Below are 18,802 nucleotides of genomic sequence, written 5' to 3' on the forward strand. Positions count from 1 at the left end.
TTGTTTGTAAACGTGTTTTATTTCATTTTATAATTTTTTTTCCAATCGAATGTTGAAATCTTTCCTGCAAAAAAAGAATCAGTAGAAGATAAAAACCTGACTGATGTGTAAACTGTCACCCTCCTGTCCTGTGACTGGTCTTGTGACTGGTCATGTGCCTTCATGTGTTTATCATTTGTTTTCTGATTCCGGTTTAAACATTTTGTTACTCAGGAAGCCAAATAATTAGATTTATTATAATACATAGGGCCAGATTACTCAATTCTGATTGGTCAATCAAGGAGGGCTTTTTTTTTTCCCTTAACACGGGGCCGTATGTCTGAAATGCTATTGGCTAGTTCGTTGCTTGGTTACGGCTACAAAAATTAGCAAATTTTGTCAACAAAATGGCTTTTGTAAAGAAGTTCCGATAAAATTTTGTAAACCACTTTCAAAATCCTTGTGTCGTGTCATGATGGAAGACGCTTTAGAAACTGATTCAAACGGGCAAGATAGTTTTGCGTCCTGATTGGTTCAGAAAACGTGAATGACAAATGTTGTGAACTTGAATGGCTTCTGAAGTATGAATTTGGCCCTGTATATGATAAACAGGGGCGGCACGGTGGTGTAGTGGTTAGCGCTGTTGCCTCACAGCAAGAAGGTCCTGGGTTCGAGCCCCGGGGCCGGCGAGGGCCCTTCTGTGCGGAGTTTGCATGTTCTCCCCGTGTCCGCGTGGGTTTCCTCCGGGTGCTCCGGTTTCCCCCACAGTCCAAAGACATGCAGGTTAGGTTAACTGGTGACTCTAAATTGACCGTAGGTGTGAATGTGAGTGTGAATGGTTGTCTGTGTCTATGTGTCAGCCCTGTGATGACCTGGCGACTTGTCCAGGGTGTACCCCGCCTTTCACCCGTAGTCAGCTGGGATAGGCTCCAGCTTGCCTGCAACCCTGTAGAAGGATAAAGCGGCTAGAGATGATGAGATGAGATGAGATTATAAACAAGTAATCGTATGGTTCCTCGTAAAATTAAGGATCAGTTTCACTCGTGATTTCAAAGTTTTGAAATCACGAGTGAAATTAATCACTCGGCCCCATATGATTACCTATACTAAAAAGTGGCGGCTGCTGGTTTTTAAAACAGGGGAAGCCCATTTTACGCATTCATCGTAAAACCTGTAGGCCGGATATCAAAGCATAGAAAGGTGTGCCCCATTAGCATAGTGAACTAGACAACCCTACCTAGTGGCAGAAAGTATTTTTGCTTGTACATTTCATGTTATAGTCTGGCTTGCCAGGCTAGTGTCTCATATCCTTAATCAAAAATATCAAACATCCAAAAATCACTGGCTATTCAACGAAGAGCCTTGAACATCATACCCTGATATGCAACACAGAGTCTTTAACACAACACCCAGCTGTGCAACACATCCTTGAACAACATCTGCAACACAGTCTGGAAATTCATAACCAGGTAGGCTATGCAACACACAGAACCTTGAATATTATACCCAGGTATAACCTGTAACACAGAGCCCACCATTCTCTTAACATTACTGAACAATATACACACTTCAGATTCATGAATATTATATGATGCACACTATTTATACACAAATTCTGCCCTCCGCTCCTTTTCCAGAAAATGGTCTGTGACCCTGTCATACTAGCTGGTTGTGCTTTCCAGAGACTTCACCAATTTCTGTTAGCAGCTAGCACTGCAGATCCCAATAAGGCTCAAGCTAGCCTACAACCAGATTGAACTACAAATGAAATAAACGAGTGAATTCGCGAATGATCAAACTGATAGAATGGATGAAAGTTAACGGAGCACAACGAGTAATATTTACATTTATTTACAGAGTAATGTACAGAGACATCAATGAGAAGAAACGTTTATATGAAAAGAAATTCGGACAGCACTTTGGCACACGACTACACTTTCTCGACATCTGCTAGGGACTGACTGATCATACTTCCGTGTTCCTCACTGATGCCGAAGTACAGAGCCCGCCCTACTCATGTCTTTCAAACACTACCTCCAATAATCCTTCATCAGCCCGGCTTCTTGTCCCTCCCACTGTCTCGTTTAGTCCCAGAGAAGCCCAGCTTCCCTGGAAGTGACGATTTTGTCGATTTTAACCAATAACAACTAGCCGAAATTGGCTGTTCAGAGCCCTCTCATAGACTGCAACGGATACCTGGCTGCCAGCCATAGAGCCCATTGAAATAAGAAAGGTTACAGCCAGTGTTGCCAGATTGGGAGGTTTTAAGTGCATTTTGGCGGGTTTTGAACATATTTTGGCTGGAAAACGTCAGCAGTAACGCTGCTGTAACCAGAGCAACGCTGGTTACAGCCTGGCAGCAAAGGTGATTCTCGTAGCGAACTGCAAGTTCGTCAGACATCACTCAAATAAGTTACAGGATAGTTATGAACGTAAATACAATCTTGGGCATATATTATGTTATGCAAGTTATTGTTTTAATGAGAATTCAATGTCGTAGATGCCGCAGTTTGGGGAGAGAATTTTAGGGGAAGCTCGGCTTCCCTTGATGTCTCTGAGAAATCGCCCCTGGTGTGTGTGTATATATATATATATATATATATATATATATATATATATATATATATATATATATATATATATATATATATATATAAAATATATATATCTCTTCAGTGCTGTGAGTTGATCTTGTCCTCAGGGCATACTATTCAATTCATCCATCCCTTATCTGTAGCCGCTTATCCTGTGCAGGGTCGCAGGCAAGCTGGAGCCTATCCCAGCTGACTACGGGTGAAAGGCGGGGTACACCCTGGACAAGTCGCCAGGTCATCACAGGGCTGACACAGAGACAAACAACCATTCACATTCACACCTACGGTCAATTTGGAGCCACCAGTTAACCTAACCTGCATGTCTTTGGACTGTGGGGGAAACCGGAGCACCCAGAGGAAACCCACGCGGACACGGGGAGAAAATGCAAACTCCACACAGAAAGGCCCTAATCAGCCGCTGGGCCCGAACCCAGGACCTTCTTGCTGTGGGGCGACAGTGCTAACCACTACACCACCTGTTCAAGTCATATTTATTATAAACATTGCTACTGTTTCAGTTAAAAAGTACGCTTTATTTGAAATTCTATACTTTTTTGTTTTAAGTTTCCTCTGAACTTCAGTTTAATGATGTAGAAAGTTCCATGTAAATTGTTACCTCCGCCAAGGAGGTTATGTTTTCGGTAGCATTGGTTTGTTTGTTTGTTGGTTTGTCTGTTAGCAACATTACGGAAAAAGTTATGAACGGATTGCTCTGAAGTTTTTTCCAGAGGTGTGACTGGGCACAAGTAACAATCCGTTAAATTTTGGCGGTGATCCGGATCACCATCTGGATCCTGGAATTTTTTAAAGGATTATTGGCGGAGGTCTGCACTCTGAGTGCTTTTCTAGTTTACATTTTAATCCGATGAACTGAATTAATTTTAAAGCTAGATGGCCTTTTGATTTCATAAAATTGGTGAAATTTGTGTTAGGGTTTTGCTGGGATTCGAACCTGGTTCGTTGGTGTGATAATCCAGCAAACCCCCACTAGGCCACCAGGGGGATGACTCAAATGCAGAGGCGGAAGTAGAAAAAGAATCAAAAGGTTTATTTATACTATATACAGGGCAAAACAAAAGACAAAAAAAACCCAAAGAGTATAATCCAAAAGAAAAACAAAGTGCAAAACAAAGAACACAGTACAGAGGAAACTGGAGATAAACATAACAGCACAAAGACTCCGTGACAAGAGGACTGAACTCAGGGGTATAAATACACAAACTAATTAAGGACACAGGTGAAGATAATTAGGACTAACAGGCAATTAACAAAAAAAAACACAAAACACAGGAACAGTGGCGGCCTCTAGAGGCCAAAATAAATATGACACGAAAAGGAAATAACAGCGGCCTCTAGAGGCCAAAACAGTCCAAGTCCTAACAGGACCCCCCCCCTCTAGGAGCGTCTCCTGACGTTCCCAGGGCGATCCGGATGGGCCGAATGTAAGTCCCGACACAGTTCTTTATCCAGGACATCCCGAGCAGGAACCCAGCAGCGCTCCTCAGGACCATAGCCCTCCCAGTCCACCAGATATTGCAACCCGCCGCGGACCCGGCGGGAGTCAAGCAGGCGATGCACAGTGAACACAGTCTGCCCCTGGAAGATGCGGGGGGGTGGGGGGTTCCTAGGGGCAGGGGCATACGTAGACGTCAGTACAGGCCGCAACAGGGAAACATGGAAAGTGGGGTTGATCCTCAGAGTCCGGGGCAACTGAAGCCGGTAGGAGACAGGGTTCACCCTGCGCACCACCTTGAAGGGGCCAATGTAGCGAGGAGCAAGCTTGCGGTTCTCCACCCGCAGCGGAAGGTCCTTAGTGGACAGCCAAACCCGCTGCCCAGGGCGGAAAGTGTGTGCAGGTCTTCTGTGGCGGTTGGCCTGAGTCTGGTTGGTTTTGGAGGTTTGTATGAGGGTCTTCCTGACCTTGCTCCAGGTCTTGCGACACCGTCTCACATATTGGTTGACCGAGGGCACCCCCGCGTCCTCCTCCTGGTCCGGGAACAGAGGTGGCTGGAACCCGAATTGGCACTGGAATGGCGACAGCTTGGTGGCCGATGACTGCAGGGTGTTGTGGGCGTACTCTGCCCATGGCAGCCAGGTGCTCCACGATGTCGGGTTATCCATAGCCAGGCCTCGCAGGGTGGTTTCCAGGTCCTGGTTGAGCCTCTCCGTCTGACCATTGGACTGTGGGTGAAACCCAGAGGAGAGGCTGGCAGTGGCTCCGATGACCTTGCAGAACCCGTGCCACACTCGGGAGGAGAACTGGGGCCCTCGGTCTGAGACGATGTCCTGTGGAAGACCAAAGACTCGGAAGACATGATTAAATATAAGTTTAGCTGTTTCAAGAGCAGAGGGGAGTTTGCACAGAGGTATGAAGCGGCAGGCCTTGGAGAATCTGTCAACAATGACCAAAATGACCATGTTACCTTGTGACTCAGGGAGACCCGTGATGAAGTCGACTGCCACGTGGGACCAGGGACGCCGGGGAATGGTCAGAGGATGCAGGAGACCCTGGGGACGCTGTCGTGGGTTCTTGGTTCTGGTGCAAACCTCACAGGACAGGACAAATGACCTTACTTCCTGCTCCATGTTAGGCCACCAGAAGCGTCTTTTCAGGAAGTCCAGGGTCCTCCGAGCTCCCGGGTGGGCGGTGAGAGGGGAAGAGTGACCCCACTGGAGAACCTTGGCCCGGGCTTGATGTGGGACGTACAAGAGGCCCGGTGGCCCCGTCCCAGGACCGGGGTCCTGGCGTTGGGCTCGTCGAACAGCCTCCTCAATACCCCAGCGGACAGGGGCCACAATCCGGGACACCGGGATAATAGGCCCGACTTCATTCTCCCTGTTAGTGGCAGAGAACAGCCTGGACAGTGCGTCAGGTTTGGTGTTCTTGGAGCCGGGACGGTACGAGAGGGTGAAGTCAAACCGACTGAAAAACAGGGCCCACCTAGCCTGTCGAGGGTTCAGTCTCTTGGCTTGCTGGAGGTACTCCAGGTTCTTGTGGTCAGTCCAAACCAGGAATGGATGTTGCGCTCCCTCCAGCCAGTGCCTCCACTCCTCAAGGGCCAGTTTGACCGCTAGCAGTTCTCGATCCCCCACATCGTACCGGGACTCCGCAGGACTCAGGCGGTGGGAGAAGTAAGCGCAGGGGTGCAGCTTTCCTTCCGAACGTTGAGAGAGTACCGCGCCGACACCACTGTCCGAGGCGTCCACCTCCACGATGAATGGTTGGGAGGTGTCCGGGAGGACCAGAATGGGTGCCGTGCAGAAGCGGGCCTTGAGGTCTTTGAACGCCTTTTCTGCCTGAGGAGACCAGCCATAAGATCCACCTGTCCCTTTGGTGAGGTCTGACATGGGTGCTGCCACAGAACTGAAGTTCCTGATGAACTTGCGGTAGAAGTTAGCGAATCCTAAGAACCGCTGAACCTCCTTAACGGACTTGGGAGTAGGCCAGTCCCGGACGGCCAGGGTCTTGGCAGGGTCCATTTGGAGTTGGCCTGTCCGTACAATAAATCCCAGAAAGGAGACCTCGGGAACATGAAATTCGCATTTCTGGGCCTTGGCGAACAGATTGTTCTGTAGCAGCCTCTGGAGAACCTGGCGGACATGGTGGCGGTGCTCCTGCACGGTCTTGGAAAAGATAAGCATGTCATCGAGGTAGACAAAGACGTACAGGTTAATCATATCCCTTAAGACGTCGTTGATTAGGGCCTGAAAAACAGCTGGTGCGTTGGTGAGTCCGAAGGGCATCACCTGGTATTCGTAGTGCCCAGATGGGGTGTTAAAGGCAGTCTTCCACTCGTCTCCCTGTCGGATACGGATGAGGTGGTATGCGTTCCGTAGGTCCAACTTGGTGAAGACGGTGGCGCCTTGGAGCAGGTCGAAAGCAGTGGACATCAGCGGAAGGGGATATCGGTTGCGCACAGTGATCTTGTTCAGGCCCCTGTAGTCAATACATGGTCGAAGCCCCCCATCCTTCTTGCCGACAAAGAAGAAGCCGGCACCAGCAGGTGAGGTGGAGGGTCGAATGAACCCAGAGACCAGGGCGTCTTTGAGGTATTCCTCCATAGCCTTGCGTTCTGGCTGAGAGAGGGAAAACAGTCTGCCACGAGGAGGGGTAGTCCCAGGGAGCAAGTCGATGGCACAGTCGTAGGCCCGGTGCGGAGGAAGAACGGCGGCCCTGCTCTTGCTGAATACCTCCTTGAGATCCCAGTACTCTGTGGGAACTTGAGATAACTCGGTGAGATCAGGGGGCTCGGCAGGAGACACAGGAGAGCTAGAGAGCAGACAAGAGGCATGGCATGCAGGGCCCCATTCCACAACCTGGCTTGTTACCCAGTCTATGCGAGGGTTGTGGCGAGTAAGCCAAGGAAGGCCTAGAATAACTGGGAACTCAGGTGAAGGAATCAGGTGCAGGGATATTTCTTCCTTGTGACCTTGAGACTGGAGGAAGACTGGAGAAGTAACTTGGGTGACTCTTCCATCACCTAATGCTTGGCCATCGAGGGCAGACATAGACAGTGGGACTTCAAGAGGTGCAGTAGGTATATTGATGCTTTGGGCGAAGTGAATATCCATAAAGTTCCCAGCCGCCCCTGAGTCTATCAAAGCTTGACAAGAGTGGACAGACTCACCCCAGGAGATGGAGACCGGGATGTAGATTCCTTGGCCAGGGAGTCCGGGAGAGAGGGTAGGCCCCATCACAACCCTCCCTCGGCTGGACGGGGCGGTCCTTTTCCCAAGAGTTCGGGACATGATGCTCGGAAGTGACCAGGCTTGCCACAGTAGATGCAGCACTTGTCCCTCCTTCTGCGCTCCCTCTCAGATGCGGAGAGGCGAGTACGACCCACGTGCATGGGTTCTGGACAGTCACTGAAGGAGGTAGACGGTCTCCAGGTAGAGGTAGGGAGGCTGGGGGGGCTCAAGGCTTGGTGGCGTTCTCTCATCCTGTTGTCCAGACGAATAGCATGTGAGATGAGGGTTTCGAGGTCACTTGGGCATCCAATAGAGGCCAGACCGTCCTTGATGGGGTCAGACAGACCATGGTGGAAGGCTGACACCAGGGCAGTCTCGTTCCATCCACTTACTGCTGCGAGTGTTCGGAACGAGATGGCGTAATCTGCGACGCTTCCTCCTTGCCGGATGGACATGAGCTTTCGGGCTGCGTCGGTACTGATGTCTGCCTGATTGAAGACCCGAAGCATCTCTTCAGAAAACAGCTGGAAATCAAAGCACTCAGGTCCCTGTCTTTGCCAGATAGCAGTAGCCCAGGCTCGCGCCTTACCAGCTAATAAGGTGATCACAAAGGCGATCTTGCGGCGATCCGTAGTGTAGGTGGTAGGCTGAAGCTCAAAGGTGAGTTGACACTGGGTAAGGAATTCTCGGCACTCACTGTGCTTGCCGTCATACCTCTGTGGTGCAGGAAGGCTGGGTTCACGAGGTGAAGAAGGCAGCATGGCAGGAGGCACTGGAGCAGGAGTGGGAGCTGGATCAGGAGCAGGAACTGGATCAGGAGCAGGAGATGCAGGCAGAGATGTCAGCTGTGCCAGGGTTTTCCCAATTTGCTGAAGCAGTTCCTCGTGGCGAGCAAGGGCCTCACGTTGGCTGGTGAGCGTACGTCCATGAGCGTCCATGGTCGCTCCGAAGCGTGTCAAAGCTGCCATAATTCCCTGAAGGTTGGCCGGGTAGACAGTTGAAGCAGCCTCTGCTGAGTCGGTCATGACGGAGTCTTTCTGTTAGGGTTTTGCTGGGATTCAAACCTGGTTCGTTGGTGTGATAATCCAGCAAACCCCCACTAGGCCACCAGGGGGATGACTCAAATGCAGAGGCGTGAGGCGGAAGTAGAAAAAGAATCAAAAGGTTTATTTATACTATATACACTATATACAGGGCAAAACAAAAGACAAAAAAAACCCAAAGAGTATAATCCAAAAGAAAAACAAAGTGCAAAACAAAGAACACAGTACAGAGGAAACTGGAGATAAACATAACAGCACAAAGACTCCGTGACAAGAGGACTGAACTCAGGGGTATAAATACACAAACTAATTAAGGACACAGGTGAAGATAATTAGGACTAACAGGCAATTAACAAAAAAAAACACAAAACACAGTAACAGTGGCGGCCTCTAGAGGCCAAAATAAATATGACACGAAAAGGAAATAACAGCGGCCTCTAGAGGCCAAAACAGTCCAAGTCCTAACAATTTGGTTCTCTCTGAAATTTGGTCATTGTGGTATATGTTTATTTCTGTAATATCTCACAAAAAACCCCAGGCCATGCTGTGGCTGGGAAGATATAATTTAGTAATGTTTATAATAAATATGAATTGAATAGCATGCCCTCAGGACAATATCAATTCGCAGCACTGAAGATAAATAAATAAAAAATAACAAATACATAAACTGGGTTAAAATGTTATTAATGTAATGAATGTAAATGTTTCCTCTCACATTGTTCTCTGAAACTTAGTCAAGTCAAGATAGAACTTGGTTCTGTCTTGCAACATTAATGAACACCACAGGGCTCCTGATAAAACCAACACAACGTTTCTATAATGTTAGCACTTGGTTCGTTTTTGGTTATTTTTATAGGAACCATTTAATAACTTTGTGGTAACTCACTATTTCGAGGTCATCACTGTTCCTGAAACATTCTACAAACTTTTTAAAACACTGTGTTCTCTTTCAGTGATGTGACAGCTAACAAGGGAACATTTGGCAAAGTTTTGCATTTAGGTGCAACAGACTAACTCTCTGGGAACATTCCTGTAACGTTCTCCCATGACTTCATGATAGGAAATCCCAAAAGTGGTATTAGTAGGACTATTGTAATGTTCTCTTATCATTTCAGGAGGATTTTTTTATGAACTAATGTTTCAGGAACACTGTAAAAAATGATTTGTTGTTTTAACTTAAAGTTAGTGTCCGGGCTGACTTAAAATTTTGAGTTCATTGAAATTCATATAGTAAGTTAAATTGTTTGCCTCATTGTGTTAACTACTATATTGATTTCAATGAGCTCAAAATTTTAAGGCAGCCCGGACACTTTTTTTTTTTTTTTTTAGTTAAAACAACAAATCATTTTTTACAGTGAACTGAAAACAAATGTTCTGAGAATCATTAACTGTTACCTCTGAAGCAGTTACTGAAAAAGAGATTGAGTGAAAGCTGTAAATGTGTTCAGTACATTCTGGTGATAAAAGAACATGAGTTTGATTTGTCCAGTGAGCTTCATATCCGTTTTTATGGATCACAGTCCTGAAGTAGTTTTACTTTAAATAGTTCTGAAAATAAAACATTGTTTTGATAGAGCTCTAAAGAAACTGTGCACAAATTCACACAATCCTAAGCAAACCTTAATTTTAATAAATCTAAAATCCCACACTTTCCTTAGTTAAACACTATTTACACAGTCTTGATATATAAATTGTTTGTTTATTTATTTATTTATTTTCTCTCTCCTGTGTTTTCGGCCTGTCCGTTAGCTCTCTTCAGCGGCTCCAAGTTTCACAGTGGATTATAAAAACAACAGCTTCCTGAAGGATGGAGAATATTTCCGCTACGTCTCTGGCAGTATTCACTACAGCAGGATCCCCAGGATCTACTGGAAAGACCGACTGTTAAAGATGTATATGGCTGGACTCAACGCCATCCAGACGTATGCACGTCTCACACGTTCACTTCCACTCACACCAAAAGTTTTATTTACATTTTTATTTATTTCAAAAGTCTCTGGGCTTCTTTCACAAGGGTGTGTGTGTGGTTGTTTATTTTAGTGTTTTGACTGAATGAGAATTGAACTTGATGTTTAATTTGAAAAAGTGGATATAAAACTTGCAGAAATTAAAATTTGTGAACCACTTCTATTGTTTGTTACAAAATTGTGTGCATGAAAACCAAAACATCTGCACGTTTTGTTTGATTTATTTTCTCAGCACTGATATTTTCAGTTAAAAAGTACATTTTAATTGAAATTCTATACTTTTTTTTTTAAAGTTTCCTCTGAACTTCAGTTTAATGATGCACAAAGTTCAGTGTAAATTGTTTTACATTTTAATCCGATAAACTGAATTAATTTTAAAGCTAGACGGCCTTTCAATTTCATAAAATCGGTGAAATTTAGTTCTCGCTGAAATTTGGTCATTGTGGTACATGTTTATTTCTGTAATATCTCGCAAAATATCAGGTCATTCTGTGGCTGGGAAGTTATTTAATTTGAGGGGATTCCCGTGCAAATAATGTGTATGAAATCACTCGCTTCACGCAGTCAAGCAGACCGAGGAAGTCCATGTGCACATGCACAGGTTTACCACCTTCTTCTTTTGGGTTTTACAGCAGCTGGCATCCACAGTGTTGCATTACTGCCATCTACAGGTTTACCTTGACCGTGCACTGACAGTTACATCATTCTGTCGCGAACAGCTGATCACACCGAGGTGCTTGCTGACCACCGATATTTATTAATTTGGTCCTGCGTTTCCTTTCCTTTGCAACATAACATCTTTTCTTCTCGCTTTCCGTTACTGTAGTCAATCTTTCACATTTAATTCGCACACTCACATCCTCCATTTTTCTTTCCTGTTTCAAATTTGTATCCCACAATGCCTTGCGTGAACGGGGAAAGCCCACCACATGATACATGATGTAGTATCTTGTATTGCATCATGGTAAAGCAGAAAAAAATAGCGGAGAGTTTCGGGCCACGTGGCCCTAAATTCATTAATTGTTCTTTAAAAAAAAAAAAGAATAAAAATGGAAGTCTGTGATTCGAATTCAGTAGCTTTCGGTCCAATAAACAAAAATAACTGGGTGTCGGGAAAAGGCAGTCTACCTTTTAACTGTTTGTTTTTTCTGCAAAACTTTAAAATGTTGTACTTGTGACTTCTTTTAAAATGAAATATTTTATTCTGATTTAAAGCCTTACAATCAAACTCAGATTGACTAAATATATAATTTGACAGTCAGTTTGAAGCAGCGTTGATTAATTTCAGTCACAGTGCCACTGTCACACTGCAAGTTTGTTCTAATCTGATTCCTAATCTGTGTTTATATCGGCATTTCCGTGTAAGGTTGTAAACTCTGTGTGAAATGGCACGTTCCTTCTGGCAGGTATATTCCCTGGAACTTCCATGAGCCTGTGCCGGGTGTATACAACTTCAGTGGAGATCGAGATTTGGAATATTTTCTCCAACTGTGTCAGGACCTCGGTCTGCTGGTCATCCTGAGGCCCGGACCCTACATCTGTGCTGAGTGGGACATGGTCAGATTGAAATATCAAATCTGTTTATCTCACTAATCTGACAAATCTGAGCCGTTTAACATCGTAAATATCTCGTATCAGGCTCTCCAAAATAATCGTGTTATACCGTATTCAATTTCATTACTTTCACAGCTATCTGCAATTATATTTTCAGTCAAATTATTCAAAATAAAAGTCCTAATTAGAATGGTATGTGTTAATTGTGATCTTTATTAATATAATTTATTATAATTGCTACTTGTATTAAAATACTAATAATGGTTATAATAATGTAGAATATTATTCATATTTATTTACTTTTCATAATTTAATAACAGCTATAATGTAATATAGTAACATTAGATTTGTCATATTTTATTATTAGTTAAATGTGTTCTATTAGTATTAAATATTATATTGTGGCTGTATAAATCTTAAACGCACACACACAGTCTGTACTGAAGTCATGTGGATTTGCTGAAAAATATCTATTTTAAAGAAGTTTATATCTAATTCCTCAATGTTTATTGCTAGCTGACTAAAGTATTGGCACCCCAACCCTGATGCTGGTATAAGTGGTTGAGGATCTGATGATTTATTTTAAACCATAAATAAGTCATATTTTGGTTAAATGCTGAAAGTCTATCATTTATATTGAACGATTAAAGTTTATTTGTTTGATTAAAGGGTGGCCTGCCTGCATGGTTACTGAAGAAGAAAGACATCGTCCTTCGTTCCTCAGATCCGGGTAAAAACATAACGATGTTACTGATTAAATAATAAATCACTTCAGTGTGTCTCATGATGAGGTGAATAAACTAATTTAAAAGTGATGTTTACTTCAGATTATTTAGCAGCGGTGGATAATTGGATGGCGAAGTTGTTACCAATGGTGAAGCGTTACCTTTATCAGAGCGGAGGACCAATTATTACAGTACAGGTGAGACGCAAATTATTCATATCGAAAAACATACAAGAAATGAAATGTTTCATCTCTTTCTTGATGATCAGTCAGTAGATCTGGAGTTCTGGGTCTGAAGTGTGTTTTGGTGTGGATCAGGTGGAGAATGAGTATGGCAGTTACTTTGCGTGTGATTTTGATTACCTGCGTCACCTGGTGAAACTCTTCCGCTCTCACCTGGGGGACGACGTGGTTCTGTTCAGCACAGATGGAGCCGGAGTCGGGTATCTGAAGTGTGGAGCTCTGCAGGGTGTCTATGCCACTGTGGACTTCGGGCCTGGTGAGGAAGCACACACACGTGCGCAAAGAATTCTGCTCATGTCTGAATCCAGACTGATTCAGATGTAATACATTTCTTTATAGCAGGAACAGGTTACAGTTAAACTGAACATTTAAAACATTCTGTATTACATTAACACTTATTTTTATTAAAATTGCTGTAGAGTTTGAAATTAATTACATTCAATAAATTAGCAGATGTGTAACTAACATTTATTAATATTATGAATATAAGCATTAAAGAGAGATGGGTCCATCTCAGAAACTGGTCTCTCATTTGGGACATTATGGTCAGAAAATAAATGTTCTAATTTTACTTTTTTTTTTCTTTTTTTTTTTGCATTTACCTAACACTCAATGTTTCTTTTGTCATGTTTAATAAGAATAAAGGTAGTATCTTGCTTTATCTGGCCTCCACTGTGGAAAATTTTTTTGATTACAATTCAAATGTTTTTTGTAAAATTGATTTACAAAATACAACCCTGATTCCAAAAAAGTTGGGACAAAGTACAAATTTTAAATAAAAAACGGAATGCAATGATGTGGAAGTTTCAAAATTCCATATTTTATTCAGAATAGAACATAGATGACATATCAAATGTTTAACTGAGAAAATTTATCATTTAAAGAGAAAAATTAGGTGATTTTAAATTTCATGACAACAACACATCTCAAAGTTGGGACAAGGCCATGTTTACCACTGTGAGACATCCCCTTTTCTCTTTACAACAGTCTGTAAACGTCTGGGGACTGGGGAGACAAGTTGCTCAAGTTTAGGGATAGGAAGGTTAACCCATTCTTGTCTGATGTAGGATTCTAGTTGCTCAACTGTCTTAGGTCTTTTTTGTCGTATCTTCCGTTTTATGATGCGCCAAATGTTTTCTATGGGTGAAAGATCTGGACTGCAGGCTGGCCAGTTCAGTACCCGGACCCTTCTTCTACGCAGCCATGATGCTGTAATTGATGCAGGATGTGGTTTGGCATTGTCATTATGGAAAATGCAAGGTCTTCCCTGAAAAGACGTCGTCTGGATGGGAGCATATGTTGCTCTAGAACATGGATATACCTTTCAGCATTGATGGTGTCTTTCCAGATGTGTAAGCTGCCCATGCCACACGTACTAATGCAACCCCATACCATCAGAGATGCAGGCTTCTGAACTGAGCGCTGATAACAACTTGGGTCGTCCTTCTCCTCTTTAGTCCGAATGACACGGCGTCCCTGATTTCCATAAAGAACTTCAAATTTTGATTCGTCTGACCCCAGAACAATTTTCCACTTTGCCACAGTCCATTTTAAATGAGCCTTGGCCCAGAGAAGACGTCTGCGCTTTTGGATCATGTTTAGATACGGCTTCGTCTTTGAACTATAGTGTTTTAGCTGGCAACGGCGGATGGCCTGGTGAATTGTGTTCACAGATAATATTCTCTGGAAATATTCCTGAGCCCATTTTGTGATCTCCAATACAGAAGCATGCCTGTATGTGATGCAGTGCCGTCTAAGGGCCCGAAGATCATGGGCACCCAGTATGGTTTTTTGGCCTTGACCCTTACGCACAGAGGTTCTTCCAGATTCTCTGAATCTTTTGATATTATGCACTGTAGATGATATGTTCAAACTCTTTGCAATTTTACATTGTCGAACTCCTTTCTGATATTGCTCCACTATTTGTCGGTGCAGAATTAGGGCGATTGGTGATCCTCTTCCCATCTTTACTTCTGAGAGCCGCTGCCACTCCAAGATGCTCTTTTTATACCCAGTCATGTTAATGACCTATTGCCAATTGACCTAGTGAGTTGCACTTTGGTCCTCCAGCTGTTCCTTTTTTGGACCTTTAACTTTTCCAGCCTCTTATTGCCCCTGTCCCAACTTTTTTGAGAGGTGTTGCTGTCATGAAATTTCAAATGAGCCAATATTTGGCATGAAATTTCAAAATCTCTCACTTTCGACATTTGATATGTTGTCCATGTTCTATTGTGAATACAATATCAGTTTTTGATATTTGTAAATTATTGCATTCTGTTTTTATTTACAATTTGTACTTTGTCCCAACTTTTTTTGGAATCAGGGTTGTAACTACATCATGAAGAATTAAAGCCCCTCCTTCACAGATGAGTGAAAATATTGAATAAATTTCCTCTTTTTGATTGCTTGGGTTAAAAATGCCAAGTTATGATGACTGAATTGATTATTCACTTAAATATGAATAATATAATAGATTTTGGGTATTTTGATATGGCGAAATAGGGCAATAGGACACAATGGAAAAATCGAGAACACACCGGAAAGATGAGAATAACGGCGCGGGGTAAAAGAACAGCGACTGTACCGGCTGAAGGTCGCGCGGGTCTCTGCTGCGGCACGCAAGCAACAGGACATCACTACCGCACCGGATGGAGCGGGCGCGGGGCAAAATGACTGGCCGTAGATTCTATCAAAAGTTCGATCTAAATTGGCTATGGTTGCAAAATATTGGCCAAAAATACGAAAACACGACAAAATATGAAAGTAAGATGAAAAAGAAACATTCTATTGCCTTATACTGCAAGACTAAAACAATATAAAACTGTCAACTCACCTTTTTAGTGATAACGTCCAAACAGATCACCCGCGTAACAGAAAGACCGCAAATGGAAGCACGATCAGCTTCTAACTGTTGGAGTGGAAAATTCCATTCTACACATGCAGATTGTTAATGTGTGTCCTTCCCCGCACACAAATAACACGCTACGGTAAAAAATAGACCACAACTCATTTTATAGCTCAGAAATTCACCCAAGACCAGCTACCATTATAACATATTCTGTAAGAAACACATTCTAAACCTAACTTTCAGCTTTTGTTTTAAAAAACAAAATTGCAGATTTATGACTACATTTTTATATGGCGTAGTGATTTTAAGTTACTACTTTTGGTGAGGTAGTGGCCTTGACCCTGAGGCTTTCCGTTTAGATCAAAACACACAATCGTATTGGTTTTGGGTCTGCGGAAAATGGAGTTAGGATGGTGATCAAATATTTTGCATGATGTTTTATTACGGTTATGATTATTCTGTGAGCGCACCAATCCTTAGGTGTATAAAGTTACAACTTAAAATACAATTAGTGATAACTGTAGACTTTTCAGTGGACTACAACCTTTTTAAGGGAATGCGATGTAGTCAACCATTTATCATGTCCCAGATCAAGCCGCCATTTTTCCACAAATTTGCAGAATTTTTGCCAAATTCTGAATAGAGTATTCACATCAGAGATTTAGTTTTGTCTGTATTATTTCTTTCATCATTTTATTTCAAATTAAAACCAACATCACCATTCAAAACCATATAGTTTATTGACTGTGAGTATATTTGGTGGGGTACCCCCACAGTACCCAGTTTCTGAGACAGACCCAGATATTTATTTATATAAGTAACAGAACCCAGAGGTGCCCTAGCAGTTTGTTTGTTGCAAAATATATTTAGTTAAAAATATATCTTGTGATTTTTTTTTTTTAAATACTTTATTAATGGAAATGCAGTAAAAGTGTTTTATGATATTTACCTGATAAACTCGACTTTTTTTCAAATAGCTGAATTTCTGTTAATTTTTCTTAAACATATTTACATTTTTTTATTATTCTTGAGTTGAATAATAATTATATTAAAAACAAACACAATGTTTTGTACAAACCATGAAAAAAATTAATGTTTTTAATATTTTTTTTTCTGGATATTGTGAGGATTTACTGTATGATCGTTTTTTGTTCATTGAAATTTTATTTAAACTCAATTTATGACTTTTTTTTTTCCCCCCTTGGTTTTATTATTATTTTTTAAATTGAATCATAAAATGATCAGATTATTAAGTCTGTCAAATTTATGGACATTTACAGTTTTTGCTAGAATTTTATTTATTTATCTCAATTTGTTTACAGATTTTAAAATGTACTAGAAATTACTATCCTATTCCCAGATTCCATATAACCATAAAATTCTGTAAATTCTCTTTATGTATTTGTCTTAATTATTCAGGAATATGAACAATAAAATTTTATAGAAAACATCCCAATGTCTAGTACAAACCCATAAAATTAATATTTTAATTTGTATTAAATATACATTTTTAATCAGTCACTTCTAAGTTAAGGATTATCAGCAGCACTGTGTGCAGTTATTAAATCTACAGCAGATCAGTATTATTAAAGATTAACGGAGTGTGTTATTTCCTGTGTGTGTGTGTGTGTGTGTGTGTGTGTGTGTGTGTGTGTGTGTGTGTCGCGCAGGTGGAAATGTGACTGCAGCTTTTGAAGCTCAGAGATCCGCTGAACCTCGCGGCCCACTGGTGAGATGCTTTAACCAGAAGAAAATCTCATAGAATAGATGATGAACTAAAATAAACTCTGGACTTTGAGTGTTCTCGTGTGTTTCCAGGTGAACTCTGAGTTTTACACTGGCTGGCTCGACCACTGGGGAGAACATCACTCTGTGGTTCCGACTGAAACTGTGGTCAAGTCCCTTAACGAGATTCTGGACCTCGACGCAAATGTCAACCTGTAAGGCAAATTAATACAGAATTGTTTAGAAGAAACATCATCGTCACCATCATCACTTAAATATTTAAACATTAATGTCAGTGAATTGATATGTTATTTTTCCTTTTTAAGGTACATGTTTATCGGAGGAACCAATTTTGCGTATTGGAACGGTGAGTCATGTAACAACATACAAATGTGTAACAGGTGAAAGTGATCATCTTTGTCCTGATGGGTGTGTTTGTGTTTTTCTTGTTGTCAGGTGCAAATACACCGTATGCTCCTCAGCCCACCAGCTACGACTATGATGCTCCACTAACAGAGGCTGGAGACCTCACACAGAAATACTTCGCCATCCGGGATGTCATTAAAAAGGTCAAATTTAGTCTCGACTTCTTCTTTATAAACTTTTATTAGATCTGATAAAAGTTCTGTTTTTTTAATTCTGGACCAAATTAATTGAGACGATGTTTCTTGATAAGTCTTACTTTCAGGGTTTTGTGTGTAAACAATGTTTAATTAGTCACTGTTAGTAAGATTAAATAAAAAGACTTTGTTTGTTATTATTAGTGTGCTTGCCAAAGGCAAGCACATTATTAGTGTGCTTGCCAAAGGCAAGCACACTATTGTTGTTCTTAAGTTTACTTATTCTGCCTTATTCCAACACGTTTTTTGGATCAACTACTCTTCCTATGGCGTTCGAGATAGAGACACCGTTCCAACTCTGAGACGTCTGGCCTGAAGTGGTGTAGTGTGCTTGTATACAGCTTTTGGATCAATGCCCCCGTTCTCTTGTTCTTGTCGTTTTTCTTTTGGTTTTTTTCCCATAGACAATGAATAGGGCTCATGAATCGAATCATCCTACTCGGACACGCTCCATCGCAGATGCACCAAACCTCATGTGATACTTCAGACCAACTCCCCCGACACATACATGCAATTGGTTCTGACCCGCACTCATATTTTTCCTTTCTTTTTGCTCATCCCTTTTTCCTCCATAGGCTTGCATTTTGATTTTTGGCCCCATTGAAAATGAATGGTGTTTCAGGAGAAAAACTTTCACTCTCCATCAATTTTTTTAACCAAGTGACCAAACTTCAAGAAGCTTCACTTGATGCCTCAGGCCAAGTCCCCGCACAGATCCATCCCCTCATCTGAGACCTGTACTCGTATTTTCCTTGGTTTTCACGCATCTCTTTTTACCTCCATAGGCTTCCATTGATTTTTGGCCCCATTCAAATG

The 18,802-nt window shown here is 42.3% G+C and overlaps 1 protein-coding gene across 1 annotated transcript in view; it reads left to right on the forward strand.

Moving 5' to 3' along the window:
- The window catches only part of glb1 (galactosidase, beta 1), a 31,786-nt gene that overhangs the window by 389 nt on the left and 12,595 nt on the right, over window positions 1-18,802 (forward strand). The window contains exons 2-10 of the mRNA XM_060917249.1: window positions 10,055-10,227; window positions 11,679-11,829; window positions 12,496-12,556; window positions 12,654-12,748; window positions 12,869-13,049; window positions 17,312-17,370; window positions 17,460-17,581; window positions 17,693-17,733; window positions 17,823-17,935. Of these exons, the coding sequence (XP_060773232.1) occupies window positions 10,055-10,227; window positions 11,679-11,829; window positions 12,496-12,556; window positions 12,654-12,748; window positions 12,869-13,049; window positions 17,312-17,370; window positions 17,460-17,581; window positions 17,693-17,733; window positions 17,823-17,935 (996 nt within the window). The remainder of the gene's footprint in view (window positions 1-10,054; window positions 10,228-11,678; window positions 11,830-12,495; window positions 12,557-12,653; window positions 12,749-12,868; window positions 13,050-17,311; window positions 17,371-17,459; window positions 17,582-17,692; window positions 17,734-17,822; window positions 17,936-18,802) is intronic.

This window comes from Neoarius graeffei, chromosome 3, assembly GCF_027579695.1.
Source record: "Neoarius graeffei isolate fNeoGra1 chromosome 3, fNeoGra1.pri, whole genome shotgun sequence".
Taxonomy (NCBI): Eukaryota; Metazoa; Chordata; class Actinopteri; order Siluriformes; family Ariidae; genus Neoarius; species Neoarius graeffei.